The sequence below is a fragment of the Spermophilus citellus genome, assembly GCF_964194105.1.
Source record: "Spermophilus citellus genome assembly, chromosome: 13".
NCBI classification, from domain to species: Eukaryota; Metazoa; Chordata; class Mammalia; order Rodentia; family Sciuridae; genus Spermophilus; species Spermophilus citellus.
In genome coordinates this window covers 26,259,250-26,281,176 of record NC_138193.1, presented here as the reverse complement: position 1 = coordinate 26,281,176, position 21,927 = coordinate 26,259,250, and the positions used below count along the sequence as shown (strand labels likewise).

General features: G+C 51.7%; 1 protein-coding gene across 3 annotated transcripts in view; it reads right to left on the bottom strand.

Annotated features, from left to right (window-relative positions):
- Window positions 1–21,677, bottom strand: part of SMYD1 (SET and MYND domain containing 1) — a 32,761-nt gene extending 11,084 nt beyond the window's left edge. For 2 of the 3 annotated variants that reach the window (XM_081265208.1, XM_081265210.1), the window contains exons 1-5: window positions 21,493–21,677; window positions 21,194–21,402; window positions 2,976–3,152; window positions 2,331–2,544; window positions 926–1,056 (exon numbers count right to left, since the gene is read on the bottom strand). In XM_081265208.1, the coding sequence (XP_081121334.1) occupies window positions 926–1,056; window positions 2,331–2,544; window positions 2,976–3,152; window positions 21,194–21,330 (659 nt within the window). In that variant the 5' untranslated portion in view covers window positions 21,331–21,402; window positions 21,493–21,677. The remainder of the gene's footprint in view (window positions 1–925; window positions 1,057–2,330; window positions 2,545–2,975; window positions 3,153–21,193; window positions 21,403–21,492) is intronic. The other variant, XM_081265209.1, reaches the window with a different exon arrangement.
- Window positions 21,678–21,927: the final 250 nt, after the last annotated feature.

Here is a 21,927-nt window from a genome sequence, read left to right as displayed (position 1 = left end):
GATAAAACTGGTCGGAGCTGGAATCAGGACCCAATGCCAGGCCCAGGGGTCTCTCCAGATGGCAGGTGGCCAGGCAGTGAACGCAAAGGTGTCTTCTCACACAGAAGCCAAGCAGCCCAGACAAACATGGCTGCTCAGAATTAGTAGACACAGGGAAGCCAGAGCAGAAGCCGAGAGGAAGGTTCCCAGGCTCCTTGGCCATTGTGCAGAGTGACCAGCAGAGTCCCGGGTCGCCATAGCTTAGGGAAGGGCCTAGGGAGTCAGCCCTGCACATGGCTGAGTGTGATCTCCTTGCCAGCCAAGCCAGACTGGAAAACTGGCCCTCTCAGGAGATTGCAAGAGGTCCAGGCAGTGACCCCAAGAGGCTTGGGAGGACAAATACAGATGCTGGGAAAATAGTATCATCAAGATCCAAAATAAACTTTCTCATCTTAAGGTCTTTCTCAATTCCTTTAGAAACTGACATCGGAAACGGGCAGGAAGAGGGAAATCGGGTCCTGGCCACGTTGATGGCGAGGCCTAGCTCTCAGCGGGACCCAGAGTCTACTGTTTCTGGCTTCTGGGGAATCACTGGGAAAATGCGCTTAATGTTAGAGGCTTTAGGGTATGTTCCTGTGGCCTCCCTCAGCCGGAGTTCTGCATGACCTCAGAGAGATGATTGCAGCTTCACATTTTAAAATAGACGCTAGAGGCTCATCTAACACGCCAGGCAGCCTGGAGAAACATGCCAGGGCTTGGAAGTGACCCGTGGCACTCTGCTCTCTCCTCACTACCATTCCCAGCCCGCAGCTCGTCTGTGGGAGGTTCCAACTGGGCGCACAGGGGACTTTCACCGCAGTTCAAGGTGGAAGGCCCACTCTGGTTAAGTGAAGTCAACAGACACGGGAGGCCTCCTGTCCCCGCATGCCCTGTCAGCTGGACTCACCTGCCATTGTTGAATATGACGGTGCAGTTGGGCCAGCAGTCGTGGTTAACCAGGCCCAGGTTGGGGAAGATGCCCACACCCACAGCCTGCAGGCCTCTCTGATCGCTGAGAGTAAACCCGTTGCAGTTGATCTACCAGAGGAAGAGACCAAAGGGCCATCAGGGACACCCGCAAGGCGAAGGCCACCCAGCTGCGAGGGAGCCTGAAGCCAAGGAGCCTAGGGGATGCCCCTGCTCTGCATCACTCCAGATGACCCACAGGGAAGAGCAACCTGGAGCTCCATCTTGGCAAAAGTGCATCAGCACCTTGATGCTGGCCCAGGTTCTATTCTAAAAGGGCTCAAGATGGAAATGCTGGGTCCCTTTTTCTGTACCTAGGCTCACGTGAGTCCCCCTGAGCATGCCGAGGTTCCCTTCTGTACCCTCGTGTAGGAGCACACAGCCCATGCCCTTGCCTGTCTCTCTCCTCCTTCCTTTGCCTGCCCTCTTACAGTTCCCGTAGCTGCGGTGACATAAAATTGACAACACTCTTGGACTATTTTTTATCTGGCATATAGTTATTTCTTGTTTTTTCCAGTACTGGGATTGAACCTGGGGTGTTCGACCACTGAGCTGCAGCTCTACCTCCTGGACCTGTTGGCTCCCCTAGCTGGGCTGCCCCCTCCACAAGCCCAATTTCCCTGGCTGCACAAGGACCCACTGCTCCAGCACCCCCTCAGTCCTGCCCTGCAGACCTGGGGAGAGGAAGGGCTTTATTTCCAAGGTGACTGGTGGGCAGGGAGGGATGGGGATCAGGTCTTTGTTTTCATTTCAGACTGAAGAAAGTTTAGCAAGTGCTGATAAGCAGGAAGATAAGTTGTCATTCAGAAATGATGCAGAAATAGTGTGTGGACGGGATGGCAGGTTCAGTCAGGGCAGGACAGATCCCAGAGCAAGCAAAGCCAAGGAGGGTCAGGGCCAGGTCTCATCTAAAGCCTCTGTGCTCCTCCGTCCCCTGGTGCCCTCCTGATTCTGCACCAGCACCTTCTGGAAGCTTCTTGGCTGGACAACCCCCTCTGACCCCATCTCCCCTCTTTACTAGGAATAACAATCCAGGGTCTCTAGTTTCAAATGGGGCTATTTAGAGGCCTGTCCCTGGGCTGCGAACCGGAAGCAGCAGATTCTCCTGCTGCATGGTAAGCAGGGGGCTCTCCACCAGGCTCGGGCTACTTGGACTGGGCACCATATTATGGCAATGGAGCCACTGGCCAAGGCCATGGGCATCCTCATCAGGACCCCTCAGCAGTAGGCGCCCACCCACCCAAAGCCAGGAAGGGAAGGAGGGAGGAGAAGACGGGGGGGGGGGGGGGCAGCTCAGAGGGGCGGGGGAGGGCAGAGGGGAGTGGAGGGTGGAGGGGAGGCCGTACCACTCCGAAGATGTGGGAGATGTACTGCATGCTGAAAGTTTGGCTCTGGGGCGGCCAGTACTGCAGGAACGTGTCCACGTCCACCCGCAGCTCCTTCTGCTCCTCCTCCCCAAAGTGTTCCACGTGGTTCTGCAGGTCGTCCACCGACACCAAGCAGCCCTCGGTGAGCCCACTGCCCTCTCTCTCCACCCGCCACATGATGCGTGCAGCCAACCTGCGGGAGGGCAGCGTTAGGCAGGCCGCGCTCCCAGTCACGGTCACTGTCATGCTGCGTTCATTCAGCCGCGGCCGATGCGCGCCAGGCCCCGTGTGCAGGGGCGAGGGTGCCCAGAGCGCGGAGGCCGAGAGCAGCCAGGTGACTGGGAGACCACTGTAAGTGGACAGTACTCTTCTGTCCCACCGGTTGTCAGATCCCAGCTCCTGCCGTTGTTTCTAGAGAAGCCAAAACCGTGTTTTTTCTGAATGTGGAAACCTCCATGTCTCAACCCTGGCAGGTCAGCTGTTGCATACAGGGCCCTGGAAGGCCTGCAGAGCCTGCCTGCGTGCACTGTGGACTCCCCGGCCTCCCTCTTAGCTGGGTGGGGGGAATGGGAGGAGTGAGCCGCCCAGGGCCCTGGACATCCCTCCTGGTCTGCAGGGCCTGACCTGATGTTCTCGTTGGGTGCCTTCCCGTGTCTTTTGAGGGCCGAGCACTCCTTCTTGTGGTCCAGCCAGGCGTCCTTCTGGCAGGTGCGGTCGCAGTAGTGGGCGAACTTGCACTGCCCACAGCGATGCAGCTTCTCCTGCCTCTTGAAGCAGGTGTGGCACACGACGGTCACCAGGCTGGCAGGGCAGAGAGAGCAGGTCAGGGGTCTCAGTGCTCCGGCTGACAGTGCTAGACCCCCACAGAAGAGGTACAATGAAAAGACACTTATTTGAGCTCAGAGTTCAGTTCAGGTTCGGGCTCACCTCTGGGGTGGCCTTTTTGGTTTGTTGTGGTTGGTTTGGTTTGGGGCACTGGGGGTTGAACCCAGGGAGCTCTATCATGGAGCTACAGCCCAAACACTATTATTTATTTTTCTTTTTTATTTTGAGACAGGTTGGCCTCAAAATTGGGATCCTCATGCCTCAACCTTCTAACTTGCTAGAATTACAGGCTACACCCACCTGGCTGTGGTGGCCTCCGGAGGCAGCCCAGGAGCCACAGGGAGAGGCACAGGGAGGGTTCCCTGAGGGTGTGTGCACACTCCCTGGTCCCTTGAAGCCACAGCTTCATCTTGGGCACTGGAGCCTGGCAACCTGAAGACCTCATCCTACTCTGCCCATGGGCCCCACTGCAGGCCACAGTCCTGCATCTCCACCTCCGACACCTTGCCATGGGGCAGGGCCACACCTGGAACAGGAAGCCCTGATATGCACTGGAACCATACCTACCCCAGTGGGGAGACTTGGGCTCAGGAACCAGCTCCGTGGGCTGGTCCTCATCACTCCAAACTCCAGACTCCCACCTTTCAGATGAGGGGCCTGAGCTTCCCGAGGTCCCCTCTAGTTCTGGCCATCCTGCAGCAGGCATTTCTCGTGGCCCTGTGGGAGACACCTCTGCCCTCTGCATGCCAGTGCCTTTGTCACCTGGTGCACTGTGATTACATGACAGTGGGCTGTTAATACACAGTGACACACGCTCACGATGGAACAGGACCATCTGGCCCATTTCACTAGCCATTCTTAAATTCATGATGTGGGTGACCAGGTCTGCACACTCTGCACCCGCACAGTCCTGGGTTTTGCTACAGGAAGAATAGGTCACCGATGTCACCTGAGAAACTCTCCCAGCTCAGAGAGAGGCTGGGAGGGAGGGTGGGAAATGCACGCCCATTAAAGGGCCAGTCTTCTTATCCCAGCTTCCAGCCTCCCGTGTTCCCTGCAGAGAGCCACGTGCCCTGTGTCACCCAGCCATTAATAAAGAAGGACACAGGCCACACAGGAAATAGTTTTAGACGTAGCCTGACACCAGGCAAGTGGCCTCTGGAATGAAGCCCAGCATTTCAGGTCCCAGCTGCACATTTGTGCCTTTAACCTGAGGTTCCCCCACACCTCTCCAGGCCTCTGGATCTACAGGCCATGACTCTCCAGGTCTGTCTCTCCACATTTTGGGGAAATCTGTAAATCTTGAAGTTGACCATAAAGTACTCACTTATACAACTACCTTGAGCACTGTAAATTAAGCCCCCAATAAATAGATTAAGCAAAGAGAGACGTGATAGCTTGAAAAACCTTTAATTTAAGGCATTGCTGGTGTTATCTGCTGATCCCGTAATGGGACATCAGCCTAAGGATCCCGAGGATGGCCACTGGAGGCCACCTTGAGATCGCAGGCTCAGGTCATCCCTACCTACTTTCCCACACCCACCTGTCACCAAGCTTCCTTTAGCAGAGAGGTGGGGAGCCCCCAAACACATCCCTCACTCTAGAGATGGCCCAGTGTCCCTTGAACACATGTTCCTGGCCTTCCTAAATAGATCCCTGAGCCGCTATTACATGTGCTGGACTTTTCTCCCCTCATGTACGTCTAAGACCCCGCTGTTCCTGGGTGGAGACCTCCTCTCTCTGGGACTCCCTGGGACCCTCTTCTCCCATCATGGTAGGCAGCAGATGTGGACACCCAGGCTAGAGTCGACAGTCTACACAGGGATCTCAGAAGGATAAGAAAATGGGCATTTAGGGGCAGCTTGAGCCTGAAGGAACTCCACAGCCCCCCCCCCAAGTGCCGTGATCCCTGGATCCCTTCCTGACCACGAATCTTAATTCCCAGGGAGGGAAGCTTGGCACCTCTTCAGAGGACAGCACTGGTGGCCAGTCTATTTGTCGGTCAGCTTCAATCTGCCTCCACAGAAGCCATCGCCTGCACGCTCATGGGGGGCACTGGACCCTTGCCCCAGGGGGTCGGTCTTCCAGAATGGGAACCCCCTGCCTGCTTCCCCCTCGTTCCCTGCTCCAAGTGAGAGGCTCACAGCTCCTTCAGCAGGAACAGTGTGGCCCCTGGAGTCCTCCCTCCTGGGTGGCCTCTGATGTTCCCTGCAGTCAGAGGAAGGTGGACATAACCATGCCATCAAGCCAGGTCCAGGGGCCAGTGCAAGGGGTCAGATTCGGGGGCCAGCCCAAGGCCAGGCCCCATGTTGGCACAGTGGCATCAAGAGGGGGAGACACATGCAGAGCCAGCAGAGGGCACTGCGTGAGCTGCTGCTCCAAGCCAAGCCCGGACTTCCCAGAGTCCAGGCGGCCCCCAGCCACCCGCTGGCAGACCCAGCACCCTGCTCTGTCCCCACCCAGGTGCATTGCTGGCAACTTGTTAGTGACCCTGAAGTGCTCCAGGGTGTGGAAGGTCAGTGCTTATTTGTAAGTTAGGGAGATTCAAGGTTATCCCCACAGTAACATCCTCCTTGCTCTGCCACCTTCGTCCCCACAAGCTTCCCTGTGACACAGAAGGAGTCCCTCCGCATACTTAGAATTGCACAGACTCCACAGCCCCCATCAGGAGCCACAGGGATGCACCAGGGAGAAGGCCGCTGTCGTGAATGCCCAACAGAGCGGGCACACGAGCTACCACAGGGCCTGGCCAGCGTGTGCAGTCCCTGAGCCCCAGAGAGGGGGAGCTGCAAGTCCCGCATGTCAGGATTGCATTCTTTAGCAGGAGTTTGAAGTTTGTTAGCAGAGACTGGCTTGCTGAAGAACACGAAAGAATAGCCCCCAAAAGGGTGAGGACATTTTACAATCCCCGTGTCCAGGATAGAGAATAGTATCACAATGAGGTCCCACTTACACTTCCTGGATCTTGACTTTGCACTTCCATTAGTTTCTTTTACAAAAATACATTAGTGTAAAATCAAATTATAAATAGTCTCCAGACCCTCCCAAGCTCTCCCAAAGGCACGAGCCCAATCAGAGTCTCTGTCTATCCATAGGGCACTAAATATTCTTTATAGGGACAGAATAGATATACAATCAACCACACATATTTAAAATATATTCTTCTGGGCTGCGGGTGTAGCTCATTGGTAGAACACATGTTTACATGTATGAGGCCTTGGATTCAATCCTCAGCACCCTCCCCCAAATGTATGTGCCAGCCAGCTTTCTGTTACTATAACAAAATACTTGAGATAATCAGCCTAAATTATTTTTGATACTGAGGATTGAACCCTGGAGTGCTTAACCACTGAGCCTTTTTTATGTTTTATTTTGAGACAGGGTCTCACTAAGTTGCCGAGGCTGATCTCAAACTTGCAATTCTCCCAAGTCGCTGGGATTGCAGATGTGCCCACCAGGCTAAGATAGTCCACTTAGGAAAAGGAAAGGTTTATTTCATCTCACGGCTTGGGACGTTTCAGTCCTCAGTCCGCTGGCCCATTGCTTTTGGCCTGTGGCAACGTGGCACATCCTGGTGGGAGCCCATGGCAGAGGAAGCTGCTCACCTCACAGCAACCAGGAAGCAAGGACAGGAAGAGGAGGAGGTGGCACCTCTTCAAGGGAGCACCCCAGTGGCCTAACTTCCTTCCAGCAGCCACCTCCTGAAGTTTCCATCATCATCCAAAATCACCACAGGTTGGGGATCAAGCCTCTAGTCAGAGTCATCCGTGGGCTGTGTGTGTGAGCCATGTGCATTTAAGCGCATGAGGGGAGTGGCCCAACGTTGCTGCCTGATTGTGTGCCTTTCCTCTCGCTCTGCCTGTGATCCCACAAAGCACCTGAGATGGGTGTGGCCTCCCAAGACGTCAGTCAATCCTCTGACCCCAAGACACCACCAAGCAAGACTCCACCCTTCAAAATCCATTCCCTTGCCTTATTGGGGTGGAACTTTCTCAAACGTCTTTCCCCTAAATAAAAACAGGGGTTTGGGGTATGCTAACTCTCTTGCTCCTTCTAGCGCTGGAGCTGTCCCTTGGGGTCACCAAACTGTCTTGCCTTAGAAACTTACGTTCATTTGCTGCATGTTTCTTCACCGTTTTCATAGTTATTTATACAGCCAGCTCCCTTGAACCCAGTTCATGTCACCAGTCCAGCAGCTGGTGATAGCCTTTGACACATGGGCTTTGGAGGGACATTCAAAATTCAAGCTATAAGCCAGGCATGGTGGTACACACCTGTAATCCCAGCAACTTGGGAGGCTAAGGCAGGAGGATCAAGATTTTGAGGCCAACATCAGCAACTTTGTGCCACCCTCATCAACTTGGTGAGACCCTGTCTCAAAAGAAAAAAATAAAGTACTGGGGATGTAGTTCAGTGATAAAGTGTCCCTGTGTTCAAACTATAGAAAAAAAATTCAAACTATAGAAACCTACTCCAGCTCCTGAAAGCTCATGTCCTTCTCCCCAAGCAAAGTGCATTCAGGCCACCCTGAGAGTGTGTACACTTGGATAGGTTCCAACAGGTACACCTGTCCACAGACCATCACCAAGAGGGCGCACACATCTGTCCACAAGACCGTCACCAAGATGGTGCACATCTGTGTACCAAACCATCACCAAGACGGCGCACACACACATCACAGCCGGAAGTTCCTTCCTGGCTCTGAACTGCCTCACAGGAAATGGAGGCATCACCATTGTCCCCTCCTGGCTGCTTGTGGTGTGGCGTTCCCTTTCATCAAGAGCGTCTTCTGTGCTGGTGTGTTAGCTTCCAGGCCTCGGCACACCTGAGAGCCTTTCCTAGGTTGGGGAAGGAGGAGCAGCAGGAGACGCCATCTCTGGGACATCAGGACCAGATGGAACAGAAACACAGGCAGGAAAGAGGGTGGCAAGCCAGACCTGGGGCAGGACTGTTAGAAGCTGCACAGTGGTGCCTGCTGTCACTTGGCACTCCATGACTGTCCCCTCCAGGGTTGTCCATCAGAGGACACCCCACACTGGGACTGTCTAATGCCTTACACTCAAATTGGGATTTGTTTTTTTAAATATACATTTTTTAATCTTTATTTTGTTTATTTATTTTTATGTGGTGCTGAGGATCGAACCCAGTGCCTCACATGTGCAAGGCAAGCACTCTGCCACTGAGCCACAACCCCAGCCCCCAAATTGGTATTTTTAGAGCATCTAATATACCTCATATTTTAGTCACATATATAAATATAATATACATTCATATTTCATGGATACATTGAAATTTGCAAAAACTTCAAGAATTTATGAAATATTAAAAATATCACAGTGCCCATGTCACTGTTTTAAAGGTTAAATACTGGGGGCTGGGGGTGTAGCTCAGTGGTGAAGCACATGCATAGCAAGAGGAAGGCCTTGTGTTCAATCCCCAACAACCCCCAAATTCTTAAATATTTTTTAATAAAAAATAAATCTTAAGCCAAGCATGGCGGTACACACCTGTGATCCCAGCAGCTCAGGAGGCTGAGGCAGGAGGATGGAGAGTTCAAAGCCAGCCTGAGCCACTTTGCAAAGCCCTAAGCAATTCAGCAAGACCCTGTCTCTAAATAAAAATACTCAAAAGGACTAAGGATGTGGCTCAGTGGTTAAGTGCCCCTGGGTTTAATGACTGGTACCAAAAAAGTAATTAATAAATTAAATAAATCTTAAATGTGAATAGCTCTAGGCGATCAACTGACATAACAGACGTTTGATGTTTGCACTCACTGCTTGGCCTAACCCATGTGGTATCACGGGATTGGAGACGTGGCCAGCACAAGCTAAAGGAGTCTCGTCCCCAGAGCAGCTCTCAAAGCAAACAGCAGCCTGGCCTGCTGTGTCAGGGAACAATGATGCCACTGAGAGTCTGTCCAGTCAAACCCCTGGCAGAAGACAGTGTTTTTAAATGTGCCAATGTGAAGGTCAGTCAACAGCAACTGTTTAGAACATGGGTTTTGGCGGGCAGGAGCCCATGGTCTGACATGGGGGCTGCCGGCCATGATGACAGTAGAAACAGATGAGTAGGACTTGGTTGTCATTGATTTGTAACTGTGCAGACAATGCCCGCTATGGCCTGCCCCTGGCTGGACCCCTATCCCGCCTGTCCTGGGTCTGCACGGCCCGAGGTTCACTAGGGTGTGTTTTCCTGGCCTGGCACTTGTCCCCAGCTCCCAGGAGCTGACTTAAATCACTTCTACTAAGGCCTGAATTTAGAATAATCCACTTCCAATGAACTATAGCCAAATTATGTTCCTAAGAATAAATTCCAGAGGGTTGGACCATGCGGCTTCAAGGTCACGAGCAACCACTTTGGGGAGGAGGCTGGAGACAGAGCCCTGACTGTTCCAGTGAGGCCTTCACCCTTCACACCAGGCTGAGTGACAGGAAGCCTTCCAATCACTGATTGTCGCCTGCCTCGGATCAGTAAGCCTATCAGTGCAGTGTCCCACCTCCTTCCACCTCGTCACTTCCCCATAAGACGCTTTCATTCCTCTCATAAAAACTAAATGTGCAGTGGGACAAATCTGACATAGTAAACGTGACCATCAGGATGGCCTTTTCTTACCCTGACTAGCGTGGGTCTGAGTGTGAGCGAGTGCTTCCTCCAGAGCCACTGGAGGAAGTCGGCTTGGGATCCATCCTGCAGTTCCCCGGGCCTGGAGCCATTCAAAGGCCGGTGAAACCCAGGAAGCATTGCAAATTAGCTCCAAATCCCGGTGCCCTTGGGACAGGCGGCCCCTCTTTTGGCTACCTGCTGCCCTAGCCCTGAGCCGCACCTGCGAACTGAGGTCCTGGATCACTGCACAAACATCCTCGGAGGTCCTGCTAAATCCAGCTTCTGCTGCCAGGTCTGGGGGGCCCGGGATTGTGCCCTACCTGTTCTGGGGGGACACTGATGCCTCGACTTTCAGGAGCAAGAAACCTGGATCCTGCTGCTTCCAGGGAGCACACGGGAAATACCAGGTAGACAGGAAGGGGAAGCTTATTTAGAAACTAGGAGAAGGAGAAGCCTAGCCCTCTGGTCCTCCCCTCTTCTCATCAGTGGTGTGTGTGACCTCCTCACGGGAGGAGTAGCAGGGAAAACCTCCAGAGTTTTTGGATAATGTGGAAGGTCAAATCTGGAGTCAGTTAGAGCTGGGTTCAACTCCTGACTCTAATATCTACTGGCTGTGTGACCTTAGCAAGTCCCCTAACCTCTCTGAGCCCTGATTCCTTATGTGAAGATGGGAATGGCAACAACTACATTATTGATATCTTTTAGACTAATATTTGTTGCTTTTGAAAGAAACATCATTACTGCTTTTAAATTAAAACAAGAAGAAATTTACAAAGAAGTTCTACCCTCAGGGTGATTTTTCAGGATTTAATGATTTTGATGTAATAGGTGTGAAGTAGCCAGCACAGCCTGGCACCCACCAGGTGGGTGCTCCCTGGATGGCAGCCTGGCCCGCCGGTCACACGGGGAGGTTGGTCAGGTGACCTCTGAGCCCCTGCTCTCCTCCAGCTCCTCCTGCTCTCCAAGGTGCCAGAGAGGAGGAGAGTACAGCCAGGTATGGAGACCCTCCTGGTGGGACCAGGGCCCCTCCCAGATGGAAATACCCCCATCCCTTCCCCCAGCACAGAAGAGTGTCCAAAAGAAGCAAATCCCCAAACCACTGCTTGGATTCTGGGAGAGTGCAGTCCCGCCAGGCTCAGCTGGGTGGCCTTCAGCAAGACTGCCTCCTGGGCTCCCAGGTGCCCTTCACACAGGAAGTGGCAGGTCTCTTTTGTACAGAGCTCCTTTCCAGAGGTGTGTGGAGTCTTCTTTTTTAAATCCTCTCCACAGCCTTTGGAGCCCTGGTGGTCATTGTCCCGCAGGGGTCTCACCCGAGTGCCTGCTGCTGCACCCACTCCCAGCATGAGGGCAGATGCCCCAGAGCCCACTGTCCTCCTGCAGCCTGTGTGGTTTCTCCTGGCCACTGGTCCCCACTCGCTCCTCGCCCCGCAGCTGTGCCCTGTGCTCTGTCACCTGTCAGCGTCAAGAGGGACGGAGGGGCAGCTGCTGCTCCGCTCCTTGTATGGAAATAGTCACAGACAAATGCAAAGTCGAGGTGTGCACGCCGTGGGCGGGCCAGCTGAGGCTCAGAGAGCGCCCCCCAGCTCCGCAGGCTACCCGGACGCTGGGGGAGGGGGTCTTCAAGAGCACCCCTTCCAGCGCCCAGACAACTCCAGTGTCTCAAATTCCTTTTTTCACTCCTTCTTTCCTTTCTTCACCCTTCCCCCCACTCCTCCCCTCCTCCTTCTTTTCACAAGTCTTTACTGAGCATCTGTTATGTGCTGCACACTGAGGTAGGTAATGGAGGGCCTGAACACAGGGAAGGCTGATCTCGCCCTCCTGCAGTCCCCAGGCTGGGCTGGGACACAAACACGTATGAAGGCAACACCATCAGGTCAGGGAGAAGCCCTTACTTCACTGAGGTGGAGCTGTCACCTGGGAGAGGAGGCATTGTTCTGGCCCCCCAGATAGGCTGTGTGCACACTCGGAGGCCCAGGTCTCCTGTGTGAGTTGGAGGTGGGTGAGCGGCGGGCGGGGTGCTCTAGGAGACAGGAGTGGCCAGCTCTTGGGGAGATTGCAGGAGGCACCATACTGGGAAGGGATGTTGGGAAAGTGACCAGGCTTGGGAGACGTGGACTGCCCTCTCAGTGCACGTCCCCAGCCTGCAGGCCCAGGGGCTCCACTGATGGCCTGTGAGAGATGAGCCACAGGAGCAGAGCTGGCTGCTCCGTTTCTCTCCAGACATCTCCCTACTGTGCGTTTCAGGCCCAGGGGCCCTGAGGGACGTTGCTGTGCTGCTGTTCACTGTCCTGTGCGCCTAGGCATACACTGGGTGGCATGGCATCTCTGGAGGAGGCCCAGGATGGCCTATCCATCTCTAACACCACTTTCTTGTTTGTTTGTTTGTTTGTTTGTTTGTTTTGGGTACCAGGGATTGAACTCAGGGGCCCTCGACCACTGGGCCACATCCCCAGCCCTATTTGTATTTTATTTAGAGACAGGGTCTCACTGAGTTGCTTAGGGCCTCGCTGTAGCTGAGGCTGGCTTTGAACTCATGATCCTCTCGCCTCAGCCTCCAGAGCTGCTGGGATTACAGGCCACATTTTATTGAAACGCTGACTCTTGAGGTTTTCCCTGCCACTCCTCCCGTGAGGAGGTCACACACCCCATACCTGGATGCTAGCCCTGCGCCAGCTGTGTCCACACCCCGACCTGAGACTCTGCTCAGCCCTCAGATGCACATGAGTAACGATGACATCTCTGCGGAGATGATTTGCCTAAATTTTTAAAAAGCAACCCATCCTAAGTCTGCCGTTGAGGACTGTAGAGAACTTGAGCCCTGCAGCTTTCTGCAGCCAAATGCCAAACCAAAGGGGAGACTCGCCCTCAGCAAGGGCAGACCTGGGAGGCTGCCACCTGATCACCCTAACAGACACTGATTCCTGCATTTTCTGAACTAATTGACCAGGAATTTCTCTAATCCCGTTATTAAGTTGTTTCTATTTATAGCCTCATCTGCCCTCCACCCTCCACTCACCAGCTGCTCCCAGATTAAAGGCCACATGTGTGTCCTGCGTCTGCGGGGCTAATCCTGGCTTTCCCACGGGTCACGCAGCGCTCCAGAGGCCCAAGGCCCAGCTGTCCCCACTGGGCCTAAAGGGGCTCTCTCTTGTTCAGTTTTCAAAAGCAGCCTGGCTGGGACCATTTATTTAAAAGTCCTCAGCTCCTCCTCACTGCCCCTTGTGCTTTCCCTGCACACAGGTGTCTAGACGCACAATGTCCCAGCCACCCTAACTCCCACCCAGAATCATCTGGACTTGGTCATGTTTTATTTAAAGGACTTAAAAGCTCTGGGGATATAGCTCAGTGGCAGAGCCCTCATCTAGCATGTATGTGACCCTAGGTTCAATCCCTAGCACAGAAAAGAGTCATAAAAATTAAAAGAAAAGTCTCCAAAATTATTCTGGCTCCTTCCTTCTTCTTACTATACTTTATAAAGAACTTTGATCTAGAAAATTCATATTACTGGTTGTGGTAGGTTCAAAAATATCCTTCCAAGGTGTTCATGTCCTAATTCCTGGAACCTGGGAGCCGGTGACCTTTTATTCAGGGCTGGGGATCAAACTCAGGGCCTCATACATGCTAGGCAGTGCTCTGCTCTCAGCCTCAGCCCTTATTATTTTGTTTTTGAGACAGGGTCTCCCTAAATTGCCCAGGATGTCCTTGAACTTGGGATCCTCCTGCCTCAGCCTTCTGAGTTGGGATTACAGGCGTAATTGCACCTGGCTATAATCATCTTTTGATTCTTCTGAAATTGATGGATGCTTTTTCTTTTATTAAAATTAAATACTGGCTGGGCATGGTGGTGCACATCTGTAATCCCAGTGGCTCAGGAGGCTGAGGCAGGAGAATTATGAGCTCAAAGCCAGCCTCAGCAAAAGTGAGGTACTAAGCAACTCAGTGAGTCCCTGTCTCTAAGTAAAATACAAAATAGGGCTGTGGATGTGACTCAGTGGTTGAGTGTCTCTGAGTTCAATCTCCAGTACCCAAAACAAAACAAAACAACAACAACAAAAAAAACGAAATACCATTAATTGCATTGAACACTGCACGAGAAAGCTTGGTAGCAGAGCCATGAAGCCTTTTTGGGGGTGGGAGTGCAGCTGATGAGAACCAATGGCCTGGACAACTCAGTCCTTCCCTGGGACCCACCCTGTGTGACCTGGGGGACCATTACCTCTCTAAGCCTCAGTTTCCTCATCTGCCACAGAAGATTGCATAAAAGCCAATGGCCCCAGCATTCATCTGGGCCTGGAACCACTCACACCTGATGGAAGCTGTGGACTTTCTCCCAGAGGCAGAAGCGGATATGCCCACACATAGAAAGCTGGACCTTCCAGGTTCAGGTATTTCCATGGTGAAGGATCCCTGGATCCAAGTTAGGAACCCCCAGGCCACATGGACTCTAAATCCAAGATGGGGGGACTGTTCAGGGGACCTCAAGAGGAGTAACAGCACTTCCAGGCCTACCCCGGCCAGGGCAGGCGAGGCTTTGGGTGCCAAGGGACTGGAAATTTTCAGGTGCCCCAGAAAAAAAGGCCTGTGGCCTGACTATGTCTTATGTATGAGGCATTGGGTTCGAGTCTCAGCACCGCATATAAATTTATAAAATAAAGGTCCATTGACAATTAAAATATGTATGTGTGTGTGTGTGTGTGTGTATAGAGAGAGAGAGAGAGAGGGAGAGAAAGAGAAACAGAATGTTCAGAACACTATTTCTTTCAAAGGACAATTCATTATTTTCAGATGGCTATTTCAAGAGGTTCTCCAAAATTATTTGAAAATTATTTGAAGTGTATTATACTTCTGTTGACCAGCCCAATTCTGAATTCATTCCAGTTTGGCCACATAGTTATTAGGTATATACATTGTTTGAAAGTAATGATGGTGATGGATGGTGACAGTGGCGATGGTGATGGTGGTGGTGATGGCAATGATGATGGTGGTGGTGATGGTGGTGGTGGTGGTGGTGGTGGTGGTGGTGGTGGTGGTAGGGATGGTGATGATGGTGATGATGGTTATGATGATGATGGTGATGGTGATGTTAATGGTAATGGTGATAGTGGTGATGGTGATGATGATGATGGTAATGGTGATAGTGGTGATGGTGGTGATGGTAGTGACAATAATGATGGTGGTGGTGGTGGTGGTGATGGTGATGGTGATGGTGATAGTGATGGTAATAGTGATGGTGGTGATGATAGTGATGGTGATGTGGTGGTGGTGGTAATGTTGGTGGTGATGGCGATGGTGGTGGTGGTGATGGTGATGGTGGTGGTGGTGACGGTGATGGTGGCGATGGTGGTGATGGTGATTGTGGTGATGGTGGCATTGGTGGTGGTGATGATGGCAATAGTGGTGGTGGTGGTATGATGGTGGTGGTGGTAACGGTAGTGGTGGTGGTGGTGGTGATGGTGATGGTGGTGATAGTAGTGACAGTAATGATGGTGGTGGTGGTGATGGTAGTGGTGGTGGTGGTGGTAGTGGTGATGGTGGTGGTGGTAGTGATGTGGTGGTAGTAGTAGTGATGGTGATGATGGTGATGGTGATGGTGATGATGGTGGCAATGGTGGTGAATTTCATTCATATTACAATAAGTTACCTGGCTTATCCAGTAGATTTTGGAGTTAAAAATATGGAGGTTTTCCTTTGAGGGTCTGGAAGAGTTCCAGGCCACCCAGGGAAAAGGCCAGGACCTGACCATTTGCTGAAGGCCTGAGTCACTCCTGAGCCCTTTGTCTCTCCTTCTACTTGACATAAAACAAACTGAGTCAGCTAAGATGAAAACCACAGTGACAATAGGAATCAGAGTGCAATGAAGGAACAAGAAAGAAGCAAAGCTGGACATCACTTTAAAAGGCACACATAGGGAAAATATGCACCTCTAAAAATGTCTTCAGATAAGATCAAAGAAAGACTTGCAAAATTAAAGTCAAAACTAATAGAAGACTGTAGAAGAGCTGAAATCAAAACAGAAGGGATTTCAAGAAACGCAGGCAGTGGTGAAGACCTGCACATAAAGGAGGGGAAAACATCTGAGCACGAAAGTGCAAATGCTCCTCAGTTTGTGACAGGGACATGTGCCAGTGAACACATCCTAAGTTGGAAATATCCTGAGTTAAAATGCATGAAGGGCTGCGGGTGCCGCTTAGTGGTAGAGCACTTCCCAGGTGCCCCAGGCGCTGGGTTCCATTCCCAGCACAGCCAAAGAAAAGACAAAGATGCGTGTGGTCACCTGGCCACCAACACCCTAGCTCAACACAACGCACTGTGGAGTGTCCGTCACTCACCTGGTGACAGCTGAGTGACTGGGGGCTGCAGCGCTGCCACTGCCCAGCCTCTTAACAGTACTGTGCTGCCCACCACCAGCCCAGGAGAAGACCAACAGGCCCACCTCACAGGGCAGCTCCCACTGGGTGTGGTCACCCTCACACCTTCTAGAGGTGAAGACTGTGGGGAACCGTCCTAATGGGGACCCTCTTTTCTTAAAACTTGAGGACATTCAAAGAAAACCAAATCATAAAGTAATACATGTTGATGACTAATAAACAGTTTAAAAGTTCACTTCTCTAATAATGAAAACTCAAATTATAACAATAATAAAGTAAGATTTTACAGATTAAGTTGGAAAACATAAAAAAGTAACTAATAACTGCTCACCAAGGCTAGGGCGGGTAGGTAAACCTTCACTGCCAGAGAAGGCAGCGTGGCCCCTTTGGGGAGGTTATGTGGAAATCTACATGCAAAGCCTGACAAATGTCTTTTGAAGTAAAAAAAAAAAATCTATTTCCAGGAGTTTATCTTCAATAAATAATCAGACACCTATGGGAAGACTTACTAGGAAAGAGTAGGACCCCCCTTGATATCTGGTTAAATTAATAAACACGGGTCAACAAAAGGAGCACTACATGGGTGTGTAAAAGGTGTGGAAGGACATTAATGGCTTGGAATGTCACAACATGCTGTGAAGTAAAGAAAACAGGTTTTGGGGGAGCTGGGGTTGTGGCTCAGTGGTAGAGCATTCGCCTAGCATTTGCGAGGCACTGGGATCAAGCCTCAGCACCACATAAAGATAAATAAATAAAGGTATTATCCATCTACAACTAAAAAAAAAATTAAAGATATTTTTAAAAAGAAAAAAACAGGTTTCAAAATAATTTAATCTCTTGAGAAAAAAAAATATATACAACTCCACTACATTGAACCTAAAGTAACTAAGTGCACCACTTAATATTCTTTAGTTATTAGAAGTATTAAATGATTATTAAACACACCATTTGTATTTACCACTAAGAAACAAAAAAATTCTGCCAATTAAACTATAATGAACCATAGATTGTAGCATCCATCATGATGTTATTTGCTTATTTTTATTCATTTATTCACTCTTGTAGTGATTGAACCCAGGGCCTCACATTTGCTAAGCACGTGCTCTATCATTGAGCTATACCCCCCACCTCACATGATGAACTTGGAGATGTTAAAATGAAATATACGTCCTGGAATTGATAAAATACTATATGTGCCCCATATTCCTTCCATTCTAAAGCTAACTTCTTCCCCCGTATTTTACTACCTGGAATTTAACACCTTACAATCAGGTGCACTTACTACCCTACAGTCAAGGGAGTGCTTCTCCCAGCACCCTCAGCCCACATACACCCCATCAGGAGCAAGAGAACATTTTATATGTATTATATTTTCATGAGACAGAAAGAAATACATCAGAATGTTAATCATAGTTTTCTCCAAATGGTAGGATTTCAGATCATTTTAATTTCCCTCCTTGTTTTTTCTACAATTTACAAATTTTCTAAAATGAAGTAGAAAAAAATCTAAACAGCAACAATCAATCCAGCATCACCAGTTCCCAGATCCACCCCACTGCAGAACAGCGAGGGCATGGGGCTAAGGTCCTGTGGGCTCCCTGTACCTGTCTTCCCAGGATCTGGGAACCCTCAGAGGGGACAGCTAAAGGGCCTCTGCCAGCTCATCCCCAAACCAGTGTCTCACCACTTTAAAACTCTGTGTTCACAGAGGCTCCCTGCGAGTTTCCCTCCTCCACCACCTCACTCTCCCTCCTTTCTGGCACCCAGTCCCATGGAAGCACCCACGGGGGGCAAGTGGACTTCATCTCAAAGCCAGTTCCCATTCCTAGGATGGTGGGCAGTGGCCACCAGAGCACCTGCTGGGAGGATTCTGAGGCCAGACTGAAGTTCAGGGGGGGGCAGGTGTGCCTGAGGGATTGGTCACACCTGCCAGGGACCATGGGACACACTGCACACTGCCGAGGCCTGAGAGAGTCCTCCCAGCTCTTGGTGTGCTCTCTGACATCTGCTCTCTGTGTCTCCCTGACCTCTAAGCAGATGCCTCATGTGTCCAGCCGGCAAAGGGGAAGACATCCTGAGCACACTGAGGACCGTGGCATGCGGCTGTGAGGGCCAGGCTCAGCAGCATGAGCTAGACCAGCTCACCCCTGCCCGCCAGCCCTGGGCGGGAAAGCGGAACGCACAGGCAGCGGAGACCCGCAAGCCAGCAAGGGCACGCACCTCGAGTGTCTGCCCTCCAAGAGACAGAGGAACAAGGCTCCCCTGACCGTCCATCAGGGGGTGGAAGATGCATGTGGCACACACAACACACAGCTTATTTATTTATTAATTAGGCAAAGCCACATGGATGAGAATGAACTTGAGAGTGAAGGAAGCAATTGGCACAAAACCACAAGCATTGTTGTACCTTTGATTAAAAAGGAAATAGAAACCAAGTTGCATATGGCTTAGAAATATTCACCCTGTGAATAAACTATATGAGAAAAGCAGTAGAGTGTATGAGAAAAAGCTTAGGGTACCCCTGGGCTCCGGGCAGGCAGAACACAGGACTCAGAAGGGAGGAGAAGGGGCAGCAGGCTGGAGCACCCCAGGGGGAGCTGGTGGCCTCCCGTCCCAATTTCACACTGTGCTTCATCACAACAGTTAGGATGTTACAGGATACGGTAGGCACCACCGATTAATTGAAGGAACTGATTTTCATCTAATGCACTACTCAACTAAAAACAGGCCTCATGCAGAAGGCCTGTGCTGCTGATCTGTGGACTAGAGCCTGTCACGTCTACAGAGGGACTTCCTGGGTGACCCTGTCCTACCTGCCCAGCTGTGTTTCTCTTGAACAGTCTCTGAGCTTCAGCAGGAGCCCTCGATGGGCAAAGCCTTCCTCTCACCGTTTCCAGGCTGTCTCGGGCATGAGATGCCCATAGAAACAGCTCCCTCCTCTGTGCAGCGAGGAATTTGGGTGAATCACTTTCAAACACTATCTCTATTACATTTTCCCCATCAGTGTGTGTGTGTGTGTGTGTGTGTGTGTGTGTGTGTTGCTGGGGATCCTTCCCAGGGCCTCCTGTAGGCTAAACATGTGCCTGCCACTGAGCTATGCCCCAAGCCCCCTTTTAATCATTTTGGAGACCATTTACCCCCTTCACCCTACGACGACTGTAATGACAATATGAAATACTGTATAGCATTTTATCTGCAGCATGCTCTAAGGCTGTTTTTCTAGTTATTACTTCAACTTAGTAACACATTATTCATAGTAACAGAGATACAGAAGCCACCTACACTTTTGATCCTCAGCAAGTGGCAGAACACACAGTCCTTAACCTCTGTGTCCATGAAGAGGGTATGTTGCCCAGAGATAGGTAGTCATTAAATGAAAAATCCCCACAGCCATGTGGTCAGATGCTGACACCTGGGCACAACCAGCCGAGGAGACAACAGTGTGTAGAGAGCAGACACTCTGCCATGACGCACTTCTCCTCAAGCTTCTCTACAACTAAACGGTGCAACCCGCCCAGCTCCAGACACTCCTGGTAGGAGACCGGGCCCCAGATGGGCTCCGGGGAACCCGAGGCATTAAGTGGGGGTGCTCTTTTAAGGTCAAGGGGCAGCTTGGCCCCAGAACAGGACCAGCAGTCCCAGACCCTGTGTTTCTGAATTTTGTGTTTTAACTGCAAATCCAGCTGACTCCTTGTTGTATGTACACACACACACACACACACACACACACACATAAACCCACATACACACACCCACACACATACATACACACACAACACACACATGGACTGGTGAGGGAGACCTCACTCCATCCCCAGGGCCTGCTCTCTGACTTCCCCAGAGGGCCTGCAGCAGGGAGAGGACTCCCTGAGTGCCCAGCAAAGTGTCTCTGGAAAGCAGCGCCCATACCCAGGACAGGCGGAGCCACAGCCAATCACAGGGACCAACGGGCCACGTAAACATCAGGCAGGTCACACCAACTGCAGGCTCAGAAAGCATCAAGTTCATTTAATTACCAGGCAGGGCTTTTGAAAACCAATTTTAAGAGCTAATTTAAAAGTGGCTGTTCTGCGGGGACAGGGTCATGGCAGACACTACTAAAACTGAAGGCAGCACTCTGATGGCCTGGGGGTGGCTCTTCCAGCCACACACCCAGAGAACAGCCACCAGCAAGCAATGGCCACAGCAGGCCTCCCTGCCGAGGCTCGATGGCGTGGAGAATCAGCAGGGCCTTCACAGGCTGAGCGCATGCCCTACACTGAGCCACACCCCAACTCCAGGAGTCACGAGTCTGGGGGGCCGAACTCATCGGGCAGCTCAAACCCAGGGTCCGCAGAGCAGCTGGACCAACGTGAACAGTGCTATGCATCCCTAAAGGAGGCAGGTCCCCAAGGATTGAAAGGAAGATTCTAGAGCTTCCAGTCCCCCAGGAATGGCCATCAGGAGTGTGTGGTGTGGGGAAAGGAGAGGTTCTAAAAGGGCATTTGAAGGAAGAGGCCATCTCTATAAAAAGAAACCAAAGGCCACTTTGGTAAGTGCCAGTGACTGTAGGTAATAACACAAGAACATTCTGGAAAGAAATACATTTAAATCATCACACAGGTTACCTCAGGAAAGACAGAAGGAACCAGGACTGGACAAGATTTTTGAAGGGCACATGGGTCCCTGTGTCACCTGTGTATTTACAGTTGATTTCTTCAAGTCTCAGCAATTCCTTGATTCTTGAACATATGTCTACAAGTCTTTGGCTTATTTAACGTATCAAAGGAAGTTTACAGGACGGGCCTTCTGCCAGAAGGTGTCTGCCACAGCACCACGCCCACCTCTGCCCCCCAGCACCCACCCACAGCTGTGTGCCAGGAGGACATGCCAGGGCCTCTGGACACCTCCACCACCCTGAGTCCACAGCACATCTCAGGCAATGCTGAGAAGGGAGTTACCTGGCAGCAGTGCCACTTCGCTAAGAGGACCCCATGGTCACCACCCCCTCCCTGGTGACCATGAGAGCCACCTATTTTGGCACAAGCCAAAGCAAGGGCCCCATACCTGTCAAAGACCACAGCGGCATACGCCCGCTCGGCGAAGATGATGTCTGCTGCCCAGAACTCCTTGGTGGCCTTCAGTCCCCGGCCTTTGCCCTCGGAGTTGAAGACCTCCACGTTCTCCATGCTCCCTATTGTCATCTCAGAGTCTGCGGGCGCACGGGGAATGTCAGCGCTGGGCCAAGCCCTTTGTCACTGCTGCTATTTCGGCACCTTCGGCATCCCAGAGAGCAGGACTATAAATGGACAGGCCACCTCCCCTTCCCTGCCCCCTTGGCCTTGGGCCCTCACCTCCCCCTCTACCTTGTTCTTGGAGGCAGGAGTAGGCAGGCGAGAGGACAGCAGCAGGGTGAGGGTCTCACTTGTCACCCAGCACAGCGGAGAAAGCAGAAGATGCCATGGGTGAGTGCAGCCCTGGGATGGGGCCTGACCGGTTCTGAAAGGTTCTTTGCAAAAAGAAGCTGTGTGCGTGTGCGTGTGCCGGCTCAGCTGGAGCTGGAACAGGGAGCCGGGCAGGAGGGTATTTTTAGCAGCCAGATGCCTCTATCAATCAAGAGCAGACCTCCAGAGTGGCCCAAGGGAAGAGGAAAGGTGGCCTGCTGCTCTGGGACCCTTCAGCTGTCAGGCTCGCATTTCCCAAGCCGGACGCTCCTCCCACCCCAGTCTCTCTGCCTAGTGGAACGCTGCTTAACAGAACTGCACAGGTTCCAAGGGGCATTGCTCCTCTCCAGCACCACC